Genomic DNA, 16,932 nt, shown 5'->3' on the forward strand with positions numbered 1-16,932 from the left:
GCCGCTCAGTCTCAGCTCCGGTCTCTCATTTCTGTGACTTTGGGGAAATGACTTAGCAGAGCTGTTTTCCACACAGGAAAAGGGGATGACAACGTTCTCTACCTCACCGGTTGGTGTCAGGATGACCCCCGATCACGTCCCTACAGAGGCTGGCATGTGGCAACCACTCGACCCCGACACCCAGCACCCACTTGCTGTGGGCCAGGCACTGTGCCAGGGGGCGCTACATGAATCAACCCGGCCAATCTCACAGCCCGAGGCTGGCAGGACCTTGATGGCCCATTGTACAGATGCAGAAGCTGAGGCACGGAGAGGTTAAGGGACTTGCTCAAAGCGATGGAGCTAGAAGTGGCAGAGCTAGATGAGCCCAGGCTGCATGAAGCTCTCCCCCAGACAGCAGTAATCTTTAATGGCGTCACCAGCACCCGGCACAGTACAGAGAACGACAAACTAGCTGAATTAAAGATAGCTGGTCCCTTCCTATGGTAGGACAGCCCTGCAGCTGGCCTAAGGTCTCATGGCGGCCCAGTGCCTGGAGACACGTGGGAACTCACCCCTGCTCTGGTCTGAGCACGGGGGGCAGGAGGGCCCCCTGGACAGGCAGGCTGGCGGCTGGGGGTGGTGAGGGTGACGTCCGGGAACCAGCTGTCCCCTGCAATCACACTGGACATTGTGCGCCCCAGGGGAGGCAGTGTCCAGCACACCTGAGTGGAGGGCGGTCTCAGGCATCCAGGGCCTGGCCCAATGAGAGGCTGTCGTGCTTCCAGAAGGCCCAGCGTGGGGCTCCGGACAGCGGCTGGCCAGGTTTGGGGCCACAGGGTCTGCGCCTGTCCATCCCACAGGGCGTATCTGACTCCTCAGCTGTGAATCCCAACTGCACCGACATTCTTCTGTGGCCAGCAGACAGGAAACCCTGACCACTCCCCCACTGTATCCAGTCTTTCTCAACATGCTGACTGTGGAAACATGTCCCTTTCCCCAGGCCATGTCATTTGTATCTTCACTTTGGAAAACCTCGTGCCGGAGAGGCCATGTGCACAGTGGTTAAGAATCTGGACCCTCCTGCCAGAGCCGGTGTGTGAACCTGGGCCAGCTGGTGGCCTCACTGCTCGACTGTGAACTAGGGCTAAGGACGACCTGTCAGAGAAAAGGCCGGGAAGGGACGGGACAAGTCCCTTCCTGATCCCAGGCGACCACGGGCCTTTCTTTCTTTCCCACAGACCCAGTTTTACCAGCCTCAGAATTTCAAGTTTTATGAGTAAAATCCCTTTATTTCAGCTTGTATACTTTAAATCTACTATAATTTTTTAAATGTCCCTTTTGTTATTTTAATGGTCTTAATTTAATTTGCTGTGCCCTGTTATGCGTTTTTTACTTTTTACTTTTTAACAGCTTTGTTGAGACATAATTCACATACCATAAATTCACCCAAAGTGTGCACGTCAGTGGTTATTTGCATGTTTACAGGTATGTGCACCTGTCACCCATATCGTCATCACCTTCAAGCCTCTAGCTGTCACCCCTCTGCGTCCCCTACCCCAGCCCTAAGTACTCACACATCGACTTCTAAATTCTCTCTTCTGGACTTTCCTACACGTGGAGTCACATAGCAACGGCCTGTCGTGACTGGCTTCTTTCTTTATGGAATGGTCTTGGCACCCGTCACCAACAGGTTGACCAGGTTATCTCGGGATTCTCAGTTCTCATCCATGGGTCCCTGTCCAGCTTCTGTGTCACATCAGTGCTATGCGTCTCGACTACTGTTGCTCTGTTTTGACATTGGGAAGTGGCCTCCTACTGCATTCCTCTTCCTCCGATTGTTTCAGCTTGTGGATCCCTTGCAAGTCCATAGGAAGTTTAGAATTAGGCCGCCAGTTTCTACAAAGAAGGCAGCTGGGGCTCTAACGCCTTTGAATCTGAAGGTCCTTAGGGGAGCTCTGCCGTCGCAACAATGTTACCCTAATTCACCAACCGAGGTGTTTCCCCATTTTCTTAGAGCTTAGGTTTCGGTCAACAATGTTTTATAATTTTCAGAGTATACATTTTGTACTTCTTTTGTTAAATTTATTCTGAAGTATTTCATTCTTTTTGATGCTCTTGCTTTCTGAATTTCATTTTTGGGTTGTTCATTTACAAGTGTATAGAAACACAACTGAAGTTTGTACATTCGTCTTGCTTTCTGCAAATCTGGTTGAACTTGTTTTTTGATTTTTTAAGAGTCGCGGTGCAACAGCTGTGGGAAGAACCCACATCCTAAACAGAGAGGTACAGACGCTAGATGCGCTCTCCCCCTTCAATGTTCTCTGCTTTGTCACAGAACCTGGACAACCTGCTCAAATGACCTCCTCAGGCAGTGGCCCAAGGGAGCAGGCTTCTGCGAACTGCTTCCCACTGTGATGCCTTCCCGAGGGAGTCAAGTTAACTCCTGTCTCTCTTCCGTCCTGTTCTCAGCACAATTTCATAAACACAGAACGACGACCAATAAACAGTTAAAGAAAATAATCCAAATTTGCAAAACAGATCAGGTCAGGTTGACTGTTAGTTACCGAGGTCTTTTTGCTTTGTGCAAACTGGATGGCTGCAGCTTTCTGGAACGCGTTTGAAGCATGCCCACACCTAAGCTCTCTGTTTATGGGCTTTTAGAAACAACTCAGACATACCTAGGCACATCTGAAAATTTACATAAAGTGATACATCATCTTTATTTATTATTTAAGTCCTGTCTACTCCACACTGCCTCAGATGGAGGGTTTTATGTTAATTCTGCCAACTGCGAGCACGACGCTCAAGGCAAAAAGACTCACGGCACTAAGTGCACAGGATGGTAACTGAAGTGGCACCTAATTCAGTTAAATCTGCTAAACATTTGCTTAGCACCTACTCCGTTCCAAACAGACCCTGCACAGGCATTCACGACAGAAAGTATGCGAGGGGTGTGGCCACCAGCCTCAAGCAGCTCCTGACCGAGCTAGGAAAGTAGCTGAGACATTGTGTGACAGAAGATGTGAGGGGAAGGCTGATGAGAGCCTGAGCAGGAGAGAGGGGGGTGACAAGACCACCCTGGGAATAAGACGAGGCTCCTGAACAGTCATCACGAGATCACCATGCGTGGATGGGGCTCCAGAAATTTTAACGGCGTTGTCTCGGGGGTCTGCCCTCTGAATCCCACGTAAGGAGCTGCCGCCATCCCTTTCCTTGGTCCCCAAGCAGGGCGGAGTCACACGGACCCTCCTGCTCAGAGGGCTCGTTTCCCCACACTCAGCCTCAAGGTAACAAGGACCACTCACTGCGCGACAGACCCAGGGGGAAGACACCTCCAAGGTCAGCTGGAGGATACACCAGAGAGAAGCTGGCCGTGGGTGCCTTTGGGGAATGGGAAGGATGGGCCCCCTGGAAAGGGGGCAGCACCTCTCTGCCTTTACAACTGCTATTAAAGAAAGGCCAGGCCGCTCAGAGTTGCCTCATTGTGTTTTTACAGAGAGGCTGAAAGGCTGACTTTTGATTTTTAAATGCCAGAAACGAACTCCATGAAAACGAACACTGAGCCAAACCAAATCCACTGCTGGCTGTGGCCTCTGCTCTGTGTACTCTGTCTTCTGTAAGCCCCACAACAGTTGGGAACATTGTAATATTATCCTCAGATAATCCTGATGAGAAAACTGAGGTACAGAGAGGTTAAAACTGGCCAAAAGTCAGCCCGACAGGAAGTGACATAAGAATCCCAGCCCAGGGCTCTCTGACATCCAAGTCCATCCACGTATCTTTACTTTCAAGAGGCTGGTTTGAATCTCCAGGGGCCTCAAGCCTGGAGGAAGCTTTGCTCCGTGGATGCCTGCCCAGCCAGAAAGCTTCTTTAAGGCTATTTCTTTCTTAGTTTCTCTTTACTTGAGACTAGAATCACGCGTCTTTGTTTTTAATGCCTTTCTTGTAACAGGCCAGGAAGTAAAAAGGAGCAGAGCCACAGGTCGGGTCTGTTTTCAGCATCCAGATAATCACGCTTCCAAGTCACACGCGGGGGAGTCCATTCCCAGTGAAACCCCCGGCATGCCTCTCCGTTCCTGGCACCTTCCTTCCTTGTCACAGGACCCAGCAGTACTTCCTGCTTCCTGTGTACTAGAAGGCTGTGGCGTCCACGCTTTCCCCTGAGGTCCAGTCACTCATCCAGTCCCACGGTTACTCAGCACTGAAGGGCCTCAAAGACGAGGGCTGCTGTAAGGGCCTCCCGACCTCCCAGGGCACCTTCCTTTGTCTATACACCTGTCACATGGTGTGATCTCTGGGTTACCCTCTCTTTCCTCAGGCACAGGGAAGCCACGCAGGGTGGGCAGTGATTCCACTGAGTGAGGACATAGAGAAAGAGACAGAGTAGCCTCCGACTGGCATTTCACAGTCACTCAACAAACGTGATCGCCTGCCTCCTGTGGGCGGAGCTAAGTCTGGGCCTGTCCTCCTTCCACGCGTGCGCACACACACCCCACCCCCAAGCTGTGGTTATGAAGCCGGTCCCCACAGACACTTGCTACGCCCATGGGCCCTAAGCTCTTTGTTCTTACACACCTCTTGGTTTTCCATGGAGCTGACAACTTTGTTTTTTTCCATTTGCTTGGTTTCCTGGGTACGTACCATGAAATCCTGACTCTGACAGAGCACAACTTCCGCTAGACACCCCCACGCACGAGGCAGCAGTCCTTTGCCCGAATTTCCTTGCCCTCTAGAGTCGTCCTCACCTGCTCCCATCGGACAGGCTGCTCTTGGAGCCTGTCAGCGTGACGTCCCTCTGTCATCTACCCCAGCATGTACACCTCCAATGACAGACTAAAAGGGAGCATGGGAGCGAGGACAGGATTGTTTCAGATCCGCATTATGAAAACATCCTTCTTCTCACAGCTGGTTAACGACAGAGCTGAATCAAGAATTCGAGATGGAAAGCCTGCTTCCTTCAGAATGCGGATGGCCTTGCTTCAAGGTCTTTCAGCATCAGTTACTACTGGGCAGCCTGACGTCTCCTCCCCGAAGGCTCCTTCTCCCGAGATTTATTTCTGACGTCTCAGGACGTTACATCATTAGGCAAGGTAACTGGTAGGTCTTTCCATCCGGAACCTTCGCCCTTCAGATCGGGGCGAACTCCTAGTGTCATTTCTCATCCCCTCACCTCTAGCCCCCCATACACCCCCCGCCCTGCCTCCCTCTCTGAAGCCTCTGTTGTCTGAACGTTGAACCTTTTAGGTTCAACCTCTTATTTTCAACTTAGCTTTGTTTCCCATCTCCTTTGAGTTTCTGTTCTTTCTGGGAGATTTTCTCAACTTGATCTTACTACCTTCCCTTTCACTAAATCTTTTATTGCAATAGTTGTACTTCTTTTATTTCCAAAAGCTTTTGTATTTTCTGTGTCCCTTCTTCATAGCCTCTTGCTGTGGTTCCATGGATGTCATCTCTTCTTTCTCTGAGGATTCTTTTCATCAAGTTTCCTTCTGCTCCTCTTTGTTTCTATTTCCTATGTTTGTTTGTTTGTTTCTCTCTCATATTCACACTAGAGATTTCCTCAAATGTGAGGTGAAGCAATAAAATGCTGCCCCGAGCCTTGTGTTTGAGGTGTTTGGAGGGTGGGAAGGAGGGACAGGTTGCCACTGAGTGGTTTCCATGAAGGGTGAGTGGGCAGAGGCCAGGTATTCGGCTGGGGAACCTCCAAATTTCAGGATGGAGTGGACTTTCCTCTTGGACTGGTCAGTTTCTGCAGAAAAGAAGCTTCTAGCCTCTGGCCCAGGGGACAGTAAGTCTGGCTGCTGGTGTTCTGGGGGCCAAACTGGGAGTGGCAGCGAGGAGAGGCTCACCTTTTAGCGTATAGATATGGTCGCCTAACCCCCGTTTCCCGCACAGCGCCCTTTCCCCAGCTGCGTGTCAGGTCTGTGAGTCTAGAATAGCTCGGGTGCATGTTCTCTTGGGATCCATCCGGACGTGTGTCTCTGGGAAAGGGCTCTTCCAGGACCGAGCACAGAAGGGCGAGGGGGACCTCGGGTGCAACGGGCCCCCCAGGTCGTTGACTAACTCTCCTGTCTCCAGCCCCATCTTCACCTGCACTTTCCAAGGTACCTGGAATCTCCAAATTTTTGGTTGATTTTGGGTCTCAGAGGTGTCAGTTCTTGCCCTCACAGGTATTTAGCTTCCCAGTCTGCTCAGGCCGTTACCGTGTGTCCATCTGCCTTTGGCACCAAGACGTAGCTGACGATTCTCTCTGCTGTCGTATCCTGTCCTCTTCCCCTTGTACCTGGGGGTTTGTTTACTCCTTGTGTATCCCTTACGGGGGCTAGAGTGGAATTTAGGAATTTACTGAAAGCTCTGACCCTCAGCTTATTCAATGACTGGTTAACACGAGTGATCAACCACATGGGACAAAAGTCAGGAGTAGAGAAAAATAACAGACAAAGGAAAGTTTTTCAAGTTTTACAGGCCATTGTCCTTAGTTGAACTTTTTTCAAATCCTACCTCTGCTGTTTACGGATTGCTCGATTTTATGTAAGTTACTCCGCCTCTCCTAACTTTAACTGTCTTACGTGTAAAATGGTAACTCCGTCACCCACCTGATGGGGCTGCCTAACGGGATCACGCGGCTCAGACCAGGCGCGTGAGGGCCTTTGTGTAAGGGGGACAAGATGAGCTTGTTCTTTGGACCCCAGAGATTGGAGGTTTTAGAGGGACAGCCACGTAGAGATGTTTGCCAGAAGTCAGAATTGTTTTCATTGGGCAAACATTTCCTGAGCACTTTTCCTATAGAAAATCCTAAGTCAGGCACAGAGGAATAAAGAGCAGAAAACTATGTGAAATCCCACAGCAGCCAGACGTGCTAAGAGAGACGGGCAGGCGTTCAGAGGGGGAGGGGCTGAAGGCGCCCCTGCAGCCGGGGAAGGAGGCTGGGCTGCCTTTACCTTTCTTTGTCTTGCAAGGTCCACATTCAGGGTGGATCTCTTGTAAGGGAAGGGACACCACCTTTGCCAGGCCCGCATTCAGCATGTACTGGTACAGACGCTTAAACGTCCGTTCGCACAGCCCCTGCCAAGACAAAGTACAAGCTGTCAGGTCTAAGTGAGGTGTCTGAACATACTAAAGAGTTGTGTAAACGGACACAAGCTTGACCCTGAGCTAAGTGATTGTCTTGAATGAGGACACCCTGGAGGCCCCAATGGGGAAAGACTACTAAGCTGCCCCGTCAAGGGAATAAAACAAGGTCCAGGGCGGTGGACGAACAATTCTACCCTTTGATTCCAAGAGGGGGAGAGCGATTTTCCCAGAAGGATATATAGGCGTGAGAATGAACCAGCAGGAGGTAGAGACAGAAGGAGACTTTTCACTGTATAGCTTTTCATATGGTTTTGATTTTTTAACCAAGGAAGTATATTAATTATTAACACACAAACATTACCTCCCACAGGCAGTGGAACAAATAGAAAAGAATTAAAAACATTTAAAAAAAGTTTAGTCTCTCTGTGCAGTTTCACTCATATTTCTGCAAGGTGACACAATCAAAGTGACCGTAAGTGCATCTGACCTGTACAGATTGCCAGCGACCAGCCTCCAGCACTGGCCGTGTTTGTTCTTCTCTCTCTCTCTCTCTCTCTCTCCCCTTCCCTCCCTCTCTCTCTGTATATATATATATATATATATATATTTTTTTTTTTTTTTCTTTTTCTTTTTTTTTTTTCTTTCTTTCTTTTTTCTTCAGGTAATTTACTTGCCAACATTGAAAAATGAGATTTCACATAAAAATCCAGATTCTGACTTCTCTGAAAAAACAAGGTCTGGCAACAAATCTGAGGCCTTCGCTTGCTCATGGCAGCAGTCGGCGGGAGCTGAGGACGGCGGCTCCCTGCACACAAGCACGCTGGTCGTGAGGTGCCTCGGGGGGCCACGGCCTTCACGCTCCCATGAGGCGCTTGCACAACGAGGGTGAAGGTCAGTTCCCATTTAGCACCACCTTTGTGCTGTTTCTTTCTTATGGCAATCAAAGGAAAATTAAGTATTGCTTGACTCCAGCATGGTCTCCATCCACACTTCTCCACCTGCCCTGTTTCACTCATTTATATCGCCTGCGCTGCCACTGCTGGCATTTGGTTTTGTGAGCCCTGGAGGAGGGAGGCAAGCTAGCACTGCTGTGGTTACGGCTTGAACAACAGGAGGCACTCGGGACTAAGACGCTACGTAGTTGAGTCTTACAGGTTTCCTTAGACTCCGGGGGACAGAGGCAGCACATCGCACATGTCTGTGGGCTGCTGCCACCACATATGTGTGATCAACTCTCAGACCAGCCAGCGCTCTAGCCGCTGGGTGAGAGAACATATGGCTACCAAGGAAACGCAGATGACTCACATACGGCTCATTCCAAGTCACTGCCTTGAAAGTGGCATGGATCGTTCATCTAGCGGTGCCTCCAGCACCTTGGAAGGACCCTACGGACACTCATCCATCAAGCTCCAGCCCTCAGCATACAGTCCTGAGCCCAGGCCCACCTGAGGGAGGGAGGAGGACGTGGTCCTGCCTTCCGGGGTGGGGGGGGCCTGCTGACAGGGACTCACACAGTCTGCTCAGCAAAGAGAAGCAGTAGGAGCCTCCCAACCCCCCCCCCCCAAAAAAAAATAAGCATCTATATTCATGGCATCAACCACATCTGCAGGCTCGGTATTTACTCAATCCTGCCAACTCGCTCTGACCTCTACGTCCAGCTGCCAAAGTGAATGTCCCAGAAGATCTGCATACTCCATAAATCTTAAAACCAAATTCGCCGTGTATCTGTGTACCTATCTCGTCCTCCCCCAAACTCCTTCCTCTTTCTGTAGTCTCTACTTTATTCACACATCCATTCACAAATACTTCCTGAGCCTTTCCCATGGGCCAGGCACGCTTCCCACGGTGGTGGTGGTGGTGAGAGGTTCAGCAGAGACCGGACATGGTCCCGACTTCCTGGCTCTCTGTGCCGGTCCTCGGGCTCCAGCCCACTTCCGTGAGGGGGACTCGCCCACGCCAGATGCGACTCCCTCACTCAGCTCTGCATCCTGGCTTTGGTCACTCACCGAGTCCTGCTGGTGTCACCTCCAAAATGTCTCTCAAACACTTCCAGCCAGTCACCATTCGGCCTGAGGCTGTGGAGTCCACCTCCCAGCCCCACTTCCCATCTCTCTTTGGGCCACCGGCTCATTTCCTAAACACTTTGCTCTTCTGGCAACTTCTCTGCCTTGGAACTGCCACCGGCACTTTATCAGGCTGAAGGCTGAAGTGCCAACTCCTCCACCTGGTGCTCAAACCTTTCTCCTCTGGCTCCAGCTTTCCGTTCCGGCCACATCTCTTACCACTCTCACCCAAGCACCCCGTCGACCTCTAAAACATCCCACAGCCCCCCCAAACCCCAAACCTTGGCTCAAGCCACTCTCCTTTCCCAGAAATGCCATTTCTCCTCCGTCTACTTTGGGAACACTTGACTTTGAAGCCCATCTCAGCAGTGACGTGCTGCATAAAGCTTCTCCTCGTCTGCAGAGAGCACGTCTCTCCTTTCCCAGAGCTCAGACACATCTTCTGAGCAGCTCTCAGCCTAAGTGTGTGCTCACTCCTGCCCCTCTGGTGAGACTGCTCCCTGACAGCGCGACACCAGCCGACCTCCTTCATTCTTATCATCTTAGTGTGGAGTTCGGTTCTGACGCTAAGTACACACTCACTAGAGTTTTTGCTGAATAGAAGAATGAAATCACGTCCTGCAACAGTTAAATCTTGTTGCTTAGTCCACAGTTCTGACCTGAGAGCAGACTAGCCTGGTTTCCCCACCCCCACGTCACTCAGTGAGGCACAGGGTTTCAGTCTCCAATGTCTGCATGGGCTGGACAAGAAACAAAGACAAAAGTGGGCAGATACGTTCACGAAGCATGTAGGAATCTTCTTCATTTCTATTAGGGTCTCTCAAGAAGAGACCTTAACAGCCTCCCTTTTATTTTCTACTTTCGATAAAGACTCAGACCGAGAAATATTTCCCTCCTACCACAGACAGCAGTGCACATGCAATGACAAATGGCACTAACTCTGCTTCGGGGTCCGAGAGGTGACAGAAGCAGGGGGCCTGAGGGAGCTGGCCAGCGCACAGCAAGCTCCATCTAACTGTTGTCACAATAGGCAAAGGCCCAGGCTCGCCAGAGCTTCTGATATTTCAAGGGAAGCCAGAAATTTAGATTTTTTGTTTTTAAATGTGAAATCTCCATTTTTAAGAAATGCTGGGTCAAATTTATTTTCAACGATATACAGGCCAAATCTGACCCGCAAGCCTCAGTCTGTAACCTCTGCTTTAAAGAGACGCGGACATGCAATGAATCCAGCGATAGGGAAGAGACCCCCCCACCCCCACCCCAAACAGTGACATTGGAGACTAGCTCCTCACCGATGCAGCGAAGGGGGAGATGGACTATCCTGGTGTCTATGATGAGACTCTAAACCATGTTTTTTTGGGGACTAATTACTGTTACCCCCAAATCTTGACTTTAAATGTGAAGTTTTCAGTTCTGTTTAACCTACAGGGCAATTTTATTTTTCTCCCGTTTCGAATGCTGGCCTTTCTCCTAACTTCCACTGAAGGTTGTTCAAATCAGACCGGAAGTGGCGTGACCTCCATGCTTTCTTTCGTTCTCATTTCGTCACGGCCTCTATTCCTGGGCGCAAAGGTGAGGCAGGTCAGTAACTGCTTGTCACCCTGCGTCCTCTCACCGCCTTACCAGTGAAGTCACTCATGGTTCAATAGAAAACCACTGGGACCAAAATGACAAGCTTGATTATGAAAGTAAATCTACATGCCCAGATTTAGCACTCTACATGAACTTTTATAGCAGATCTTAGGGCAAACCGCAGGGGATAACGGCAGTCAGTCAAGAGCACGAAGGATGGACCTTAAGGACTCAGGCATTTGTCATTCTGGAAAACAAAGGAAAATCCCGTTTGTTTCCTGATTAGGGATCGTCTAGTGCACGACAGGGCTCTCCAGTGCCACTCAGTCGGGCTGCACCTGACCAAGAGCGACCCCGGGGGCAGGGGGTTCAGCCAGCACAGGGAACCGGGCAGCTCACCAGCTCCTCCCGCAGCTTCCCCAGCGTCTCCATCTGGTTGCTCCGAGTGCCGAGCACCGAGGAAAGCTTCTCCATGAGGATGTCGTACTTGCTCCTCCTGGGAGAGACACAAAACGGGTCATTTCCCCAAACTCATTGCTAAAGACCACCTATTTTTGCAAGGCATGATTTCAATGACAACACATCAAACCCTACAGCCTTGGTCTTAGGGCGCCTGAACTTCACAGGTGGAGAGGCCGGGGCTCTGAACCGTCTGGTGACACGGCCAAGGGCATGTAACTAGGGGCAGAGTACAGACTGGACTCTACGGCTAAAACTCACTGAAATGAGTCTTTGAAATGCCCTGTTTGGATAATACCTTAAAGTCTAGGAGGCATTTCACATAGTACCTTACCAATCGCTTGGTGAGGAAGGGCGGGGGTTATTTCGTAAAGCAGCTAAACTTTCTAAAATTCTTTCTAAAATTTCCTTTAGAAATTTTCTAAATTTCTAGAAGGCCCGTGATGTGAACCGAGGTCTCTCCCCTCTTCACTTGGTCAGGACACCGCTCTGATTCGGATGCCCTGCTTTCTCCCCGACGTCACTGGTGTGATGGACCCCGCCTTCCATTGCATTTTTACTGTGAAGTCGATGTCACAATAAATGCTTCCAAGATAAAGGCCACCAGAGGAAGCTGCTGGGAGGGAGGGATGCAGGGAGGCGCCATGTTGCCAGTGCAGCCGGAAGGAGAGCTGGGCTTTAGCTGCCCACAGGCCACGGGGCAGCGACAACCTATGTATGGGAACCAAAAACTGCACCCCCTTCGCCGTTTGTACTGCCTCTGGACGAATGGAAGAATAAATGAAGGCAGAAATATTTACCGCGCAGGAACTAGAACCGAGCATGTGTCACGGCCATTTTACAGAAGAGCAAACAGGGGTTCTGAGAGGCCAAGTGACTAGATTTAAACACAGACCCCGACTTGGTCCACTGTTCTCTCTTCTGCCTACAGCTGCCACCCTGGGTTCTTTGTGGCTCTCAGGCTATACACCAGGTATGAGTTTGGTGATAAAAATATTTAACCAACAGATAGTACAGCTAAATAATGAAAGTGTACATGATCAAAGCATCGTTCTCTCTAATGGATTATTTCCCAAACGGGTTTGAAGACAAACTCAGAGTGACACTTTCACTCCTGGAAATCATTAGTTAATAGTCAGTCTACACACGTGTATCAGGCACGTTCTTTGGGCCCATCCCTGTGCTATGCAGTGGGCACTGGGAACTCTAAGACTTATACTTAGTCCTGAGGTTCACCCCGCCTTTCGGAGGGTGCACCTGGCCGCTGGGGAAAGGACCAGGCCTCCGTCGTTGGGGAGGGGAGTCAGTCAGTCCCTACGGTCCAGGCACGGGGTGCCCACTGCTTCCTAACTCCCTGACACTGCCCGCCTCCAGCAGAGAGCACGGGGCCAGGCACGGGGCTCACAGCTGACACACCCCACGGTCATGGTCATGTATCGTGGGCCCTGCACCAGCTCAAGCCTTTCCCACCCTGCTCTTTGTCCCTCAGAGGTGGAGTGCATGCTGAGACTTCTCTGCAGGGGGTGGAATGTTTCTTTCCCCCATTCCTAGGCGGGTAACTAGTCACCCCAACAGGGAGGGTTACAGAGCCAGAGACTCTGGTTCTCAGAAGGGAAAGTGTATATTTTACCAACGTGATGGAGGACTGATTTCGACACGCAGCTAAGTAGCCACGTCATGTACAGTAACACTCAGTAGCAACTCACTGTCTCACCCACAGGCTCATTATGATGGTTGCATGTCGCAAAAACATGCCAATTTGAAACTGCTACAATGCAACCTCAACGCTGTCACTGTAACAAATCAAATTTGGCTTGTTTACCTGTATTTTTACACTCCCCCAAAATTTCACCAAGATATTAACAGTCCCAATGGCTGAGCTGTGCAGTTAAGGCACTTCCCCTCTTCTTTTCTGTATAATTTCCAGGTTTTCTAAATGAGCATGACTTATTTTTCACAATCAGAAAGAGACAGCAAATATCTTTTTAAAACAGCTATAATTGTGTTGTGCTCTGGCCTCTGATTTTTAACAGCATAACACACGTAGCTGTGACACAGACGGAACAGTGTTGGTCACACACACACCTGTCCACGTGAAACCGGTTCAGGAGGAGGAGGATTGAGTGCTGCTGAGCTCCGGTGGGTAATCGGATCACATGTGACTGCATCGTGATAAGCCCATTTTTGTTCAGAATTTTCCTATGATAGTGGAGCTTCCCGGCGTCAACCCTGGAGGAGAGGAAGACGGCGGGTAGTGACCTTTTGCTCTGTCGGTTGCTTTCACCCACCCATGTAGAGTGCCTCTCACCAGAGACACACGCCTCCTACCCAGACAATCTGAGGGAACAGACATTATGGGACAACAGCCTTGGAAAGAACAGCCAGGCCTGGGAGCAGGCGCCAGGCCTCCGGGAGGGGGCGGGGGGAGGAGAGGCCGGGGAAACAGTGCGGGAAGGGATGGCTGGGGTGGGGGACAGTACAGAGGCTGAACAAATATGAGGTCATCAGATATGGATCTCTAACCCCGCAGTGGCCAGTAACTTGGGTGACCGTACTTCCTGGTTTGCCACCTGGTCCCCACTTACACCCATTTCCTTGGTGTCCCTTCTGGTCAGCTCCACCATCCACTCCCAAAATGTCTGGTTTGGACAATAACCTATATGGTCCCCCCAGCGTCTCTGTGCTCCCTGTCACCATGGGCTGAGGACTCCCGAGGTGGCAGGGATTAGGAAAATGGGGGGAGAGGTCAGCGGGGCACGATGATCAGGGGGGCCCATTGTTTGAGGGAGAGAAGCAAACCACAGCGTACTTGAAAGCCGTGCTGTGCAGGTCTCGCTGGAGCTCCCCTTGCCAGCGGGAGCGGCCCAGTCGCTCCAGAATGCAGTAGGAGAAGTCAGGGAGCTTCAGGTCGGGGTCCCCCTCCAGTCCTATCAAGGCCCGATAGCGCATGTCCTGGGAGGCCACGATGACCAGCTTCTTCCCCCACCTGCAGTCAGACACAACCACACAGAGAAATAACAATTGGAAGAAGATTGAAAGACAAAAACATAGCACCTTGGAAAATCGCCCTGTTCTGCTTCGAGGTCCACAAACCCCCAGCTTAGCCCGTTTCAGTCTCCGTGCTGCACGGGTTCAGGGGGAGCAGAGCCCACGTCGTGCTTTCCTTGCTTCAGGCCCTCCCAGGCCGGGCCGGGCACGCAGGCCCAAACCCCATGCCCCGCGAGGGCCTGGGACGTCCCAGACGCTGTCCCCGTCCTCGCCCTGGCCCACAGCAGCCGCTTCCTCTCCTGGCAGCGCTTCCCCAGCGTCTTTAAGCAACGCGCTCTTTTCATCGTTCAGGTCACTGCTCAGATGTCAACTCCTTAGGCCTCCCTCAAATGGTACCTCTGGCCATTTCCTTCTTCTTCACAGCACCTAGCGCTCCACCTTTTTTAGGGGAGACATCCTTGTCACTCCCCCTTTCAAACAGAAGCCCTGTAAGAGGCAGACTTGTCCCCCAGGACACACGCAGTGCCTCCAAGGATGCTGGGGCACAGCTGGAGCTCTGTGAAATGGATGAGCCAGCCTCCCGCACTGGATGGATAAAGCAAATCTCAGAGTCTGACACACTCAGCTGTGTCGTCAGGGGCCTGCTGTGTGCTGAAGGCCAGGCCTTGGGCAAATCCTTAGCTTTTCCCATGGACTTGGTGCGTGAAAAAGAATGTCTAGAAAGTAACCACGGCCCCGAGAGACCCGGCTGAGGATACTGATTCTTCTGCTGAGGCCTGACGGGCCCCACCACTTCAGGCTGAGGCTCTGCTGCAAGGCCGCGCCTGGAACTAAACGCAGGCCTTGGGCAGAGTGGCGCCCTCCATTCACACACTCCTGGGGCCCGGGCCGCAGCAGAGACCCCACGCAGGTGTGCAGGCAGAATCCACCACTCACTCACTCACTCCTTGACATTGAGCTGTACCCGATTGGAGGAGCTCCCTTTCCTGGATGAATGAGTCACCGAGGGTCCCTATGTAAGGCCCACGGGCTTGAGCCAGTCCCACTTATCCTAGCCCGTTGCTTACAGATGCTTGACCCCGAGCTCTGCCTTCAGTCACATCTCTCAGTCTGACTCTTTTCCTTTCACTCAGATAACTCGCTTCCACCACCACCCGGCACAGGGAGAAAGGTCTTCAGTTTAACTTCCCACAGCTTCCTCGCATTGTCTGTGACCTATACCTAGCCCTCTGCAGCTCATGAAGCCTGCACAGTCCATCGTCAAAAACAATGTGGCTGTGAACACACGGGACAGAGAGTCCACTGCCTGTGTCTGCATGTAGCAAACCCAGGGCCTATGCTCGCTCGTCTCAGAACAGGCTCATTAAGTTACATGGGAAGAGGTCAGTCGAGAAAAGAAAGTTTGAAAACGGGGGAACTGATTTGCTGGTTTAAAAATGTGCTCAGGGGTGGCCGGTTAGCTCTGTTGGTTAGAGCGTGGTGCTGGTAGCACCAAGATTGCCGGTACGGTCTCCGCATGGGCCACTGTGAGCTGTGCTCTCCTTAAAAAAAAGAAAAAAAGTACTCAGACCAGTTTCCTTCCCAGGATTATCTGCAGACACAACGACTCCTGCTAAGCTCAGTCTGCGGGCTGGAGTCATCACACAGCTTATCAAATATGGACTAAGCGCTATGCAAAGTACCAGAGGTACCAAGATAAGTAAAAATGGTATCTACCTACAAGGAGCTCAGTCACTGAAAGAGACAGGCAAGAACATTGCTCTATGGTTGACGTGACAACAGCACTGACACAGAGCAGCTCTGGTGGCCAAGGCTATCAAATGACAGGTATGAGGACCACCAAGGTAAGCCTACGTGCGTGACTACAGCGTGTGCATAATAATTAGGGAAAACTCTCCAAGAAGGCGATTCTTGAGTTAGCAGTCAGCCGGGTGGGTGAAGGGTAAGGAAGCAGGGTTTGGAAGGTTCCAGGTACATGAAGGGACATGCGAGTTGTGGGAGGCGAGTTGTGTAGCATGGCGGCAAGTCTGGGGGGTGGCAAGTTAGAAAGCATAAGAAAGGGAAGCTTGAGAGGCCAGCGGGAGACCACGTCCTGAATGGCCTTTCGATGCCACGCTGCGGAGTTTCGATTCCGCGGCACAGGTCAGGGGTTATAACGTCCGACCCACATGGGCAGACAGTCAACATGCAGTTGTGGGCCCACTTAGTGCCAGGCGTAGTCTAGATCCTAGAGCTACGGCCCTCAAGAGTTTCTAGTCCTGTGAGGAAAGAGTGACAGACACAACACTTAAGACCGTTTTTGGTACTGAAAAGAGATATGATGGTGTCTGGGCAATGGGGACCCTTTGTGAGGAGGTGAATTGAAGGCTGACAGAGAAGGAGGGGGTGTGAAAGCCGAGACAGGCGGGACCACCTGGGCCATTGCTCTGGGGCAGAACTCGGCCCGCGTGTTCAGGCTGCAGCATCGTGGAAAGCGGGGCAAGCAGAGGGGCTGAGGTCAGGCTGCTGGGCGGGTATGAGCTGGGTCCTGCAGTGCCCAATGGGCCATCGGCAGGTTGTGGGGAACTGGGCAGGGCACATCTCAAAGGCGCCCCGTAAAAATTCAGTCCTGTGGCAGCTGGACCTTGCGATGTTTCAAGAGAAGCGAGGAAGCCAGACTTTTAAACAGTAGCAATGGAGTTAAATGTAAAACAAACAAAACAGCATGCTGACTAAATAAAGTGCGTCCGAGGGCAGATTTGGCCAGTTTGAAACCTGCCCTGAGTGACCAAGCCACTACATATCACAGTCCACC

At 51.3% G+C, this 16,932-nt stretch overlaps 1 protein-coding gene across 3 annotated transcripts in view; it reads right to left on the minus strand.

Annotated features, from left to right (window-relative positions):
• Positions 1 to 16,932, minus strand: part of GTF3C1 (general transcription factor IIIC subunit 1) — a 65,922-nt gene that overhangs the window by 44,005 nt on the left and 4,985 nt on the right. For all 3 annotated transcript variants that reach the window (XM_074322765.1, XM_074322764.1, XM_074322763.1), the window contains exons 3-6: positions 13,960 to 14,136; positions 13,236 to 13,379; positions 11,091 to 11,187; positions 6,924 to 7,047 (exon numbers count right to left, since the gene is read on the minus strand). In XM_074322765.1, coding sequence (XP_074178866.1) covers positions 6,924 to 7,047; positions 11,091 to 11,187; positions 13,236 to 13,379; positions 13,960 to 14,136 — 542 coding nt within the window. The remainder of the gene's footprint in view (positions 1 to 6,923; positions 7,048 to 11,090; positions 11,188 to 13,235; positions 13,380 to 13,959; positions 14,137 to 16,932) is intronic.

The sequence above is a fragment of the Rhinolophus sinicus genome, linkage group LG18 (assembly GCF_036562045.2).
Source record: "Rhinolophus sinicus isolate RSC01 linkage group LG18, ASM3656204v1, whole genome shotgun sequence".
NCBI classification, from domain to species: Eukaryota; Metazoa; Chordata; class Mammalia; order Chiroptera; family Rhinolophidae; genus Rhinolophus; species Rhinolophus sinicus.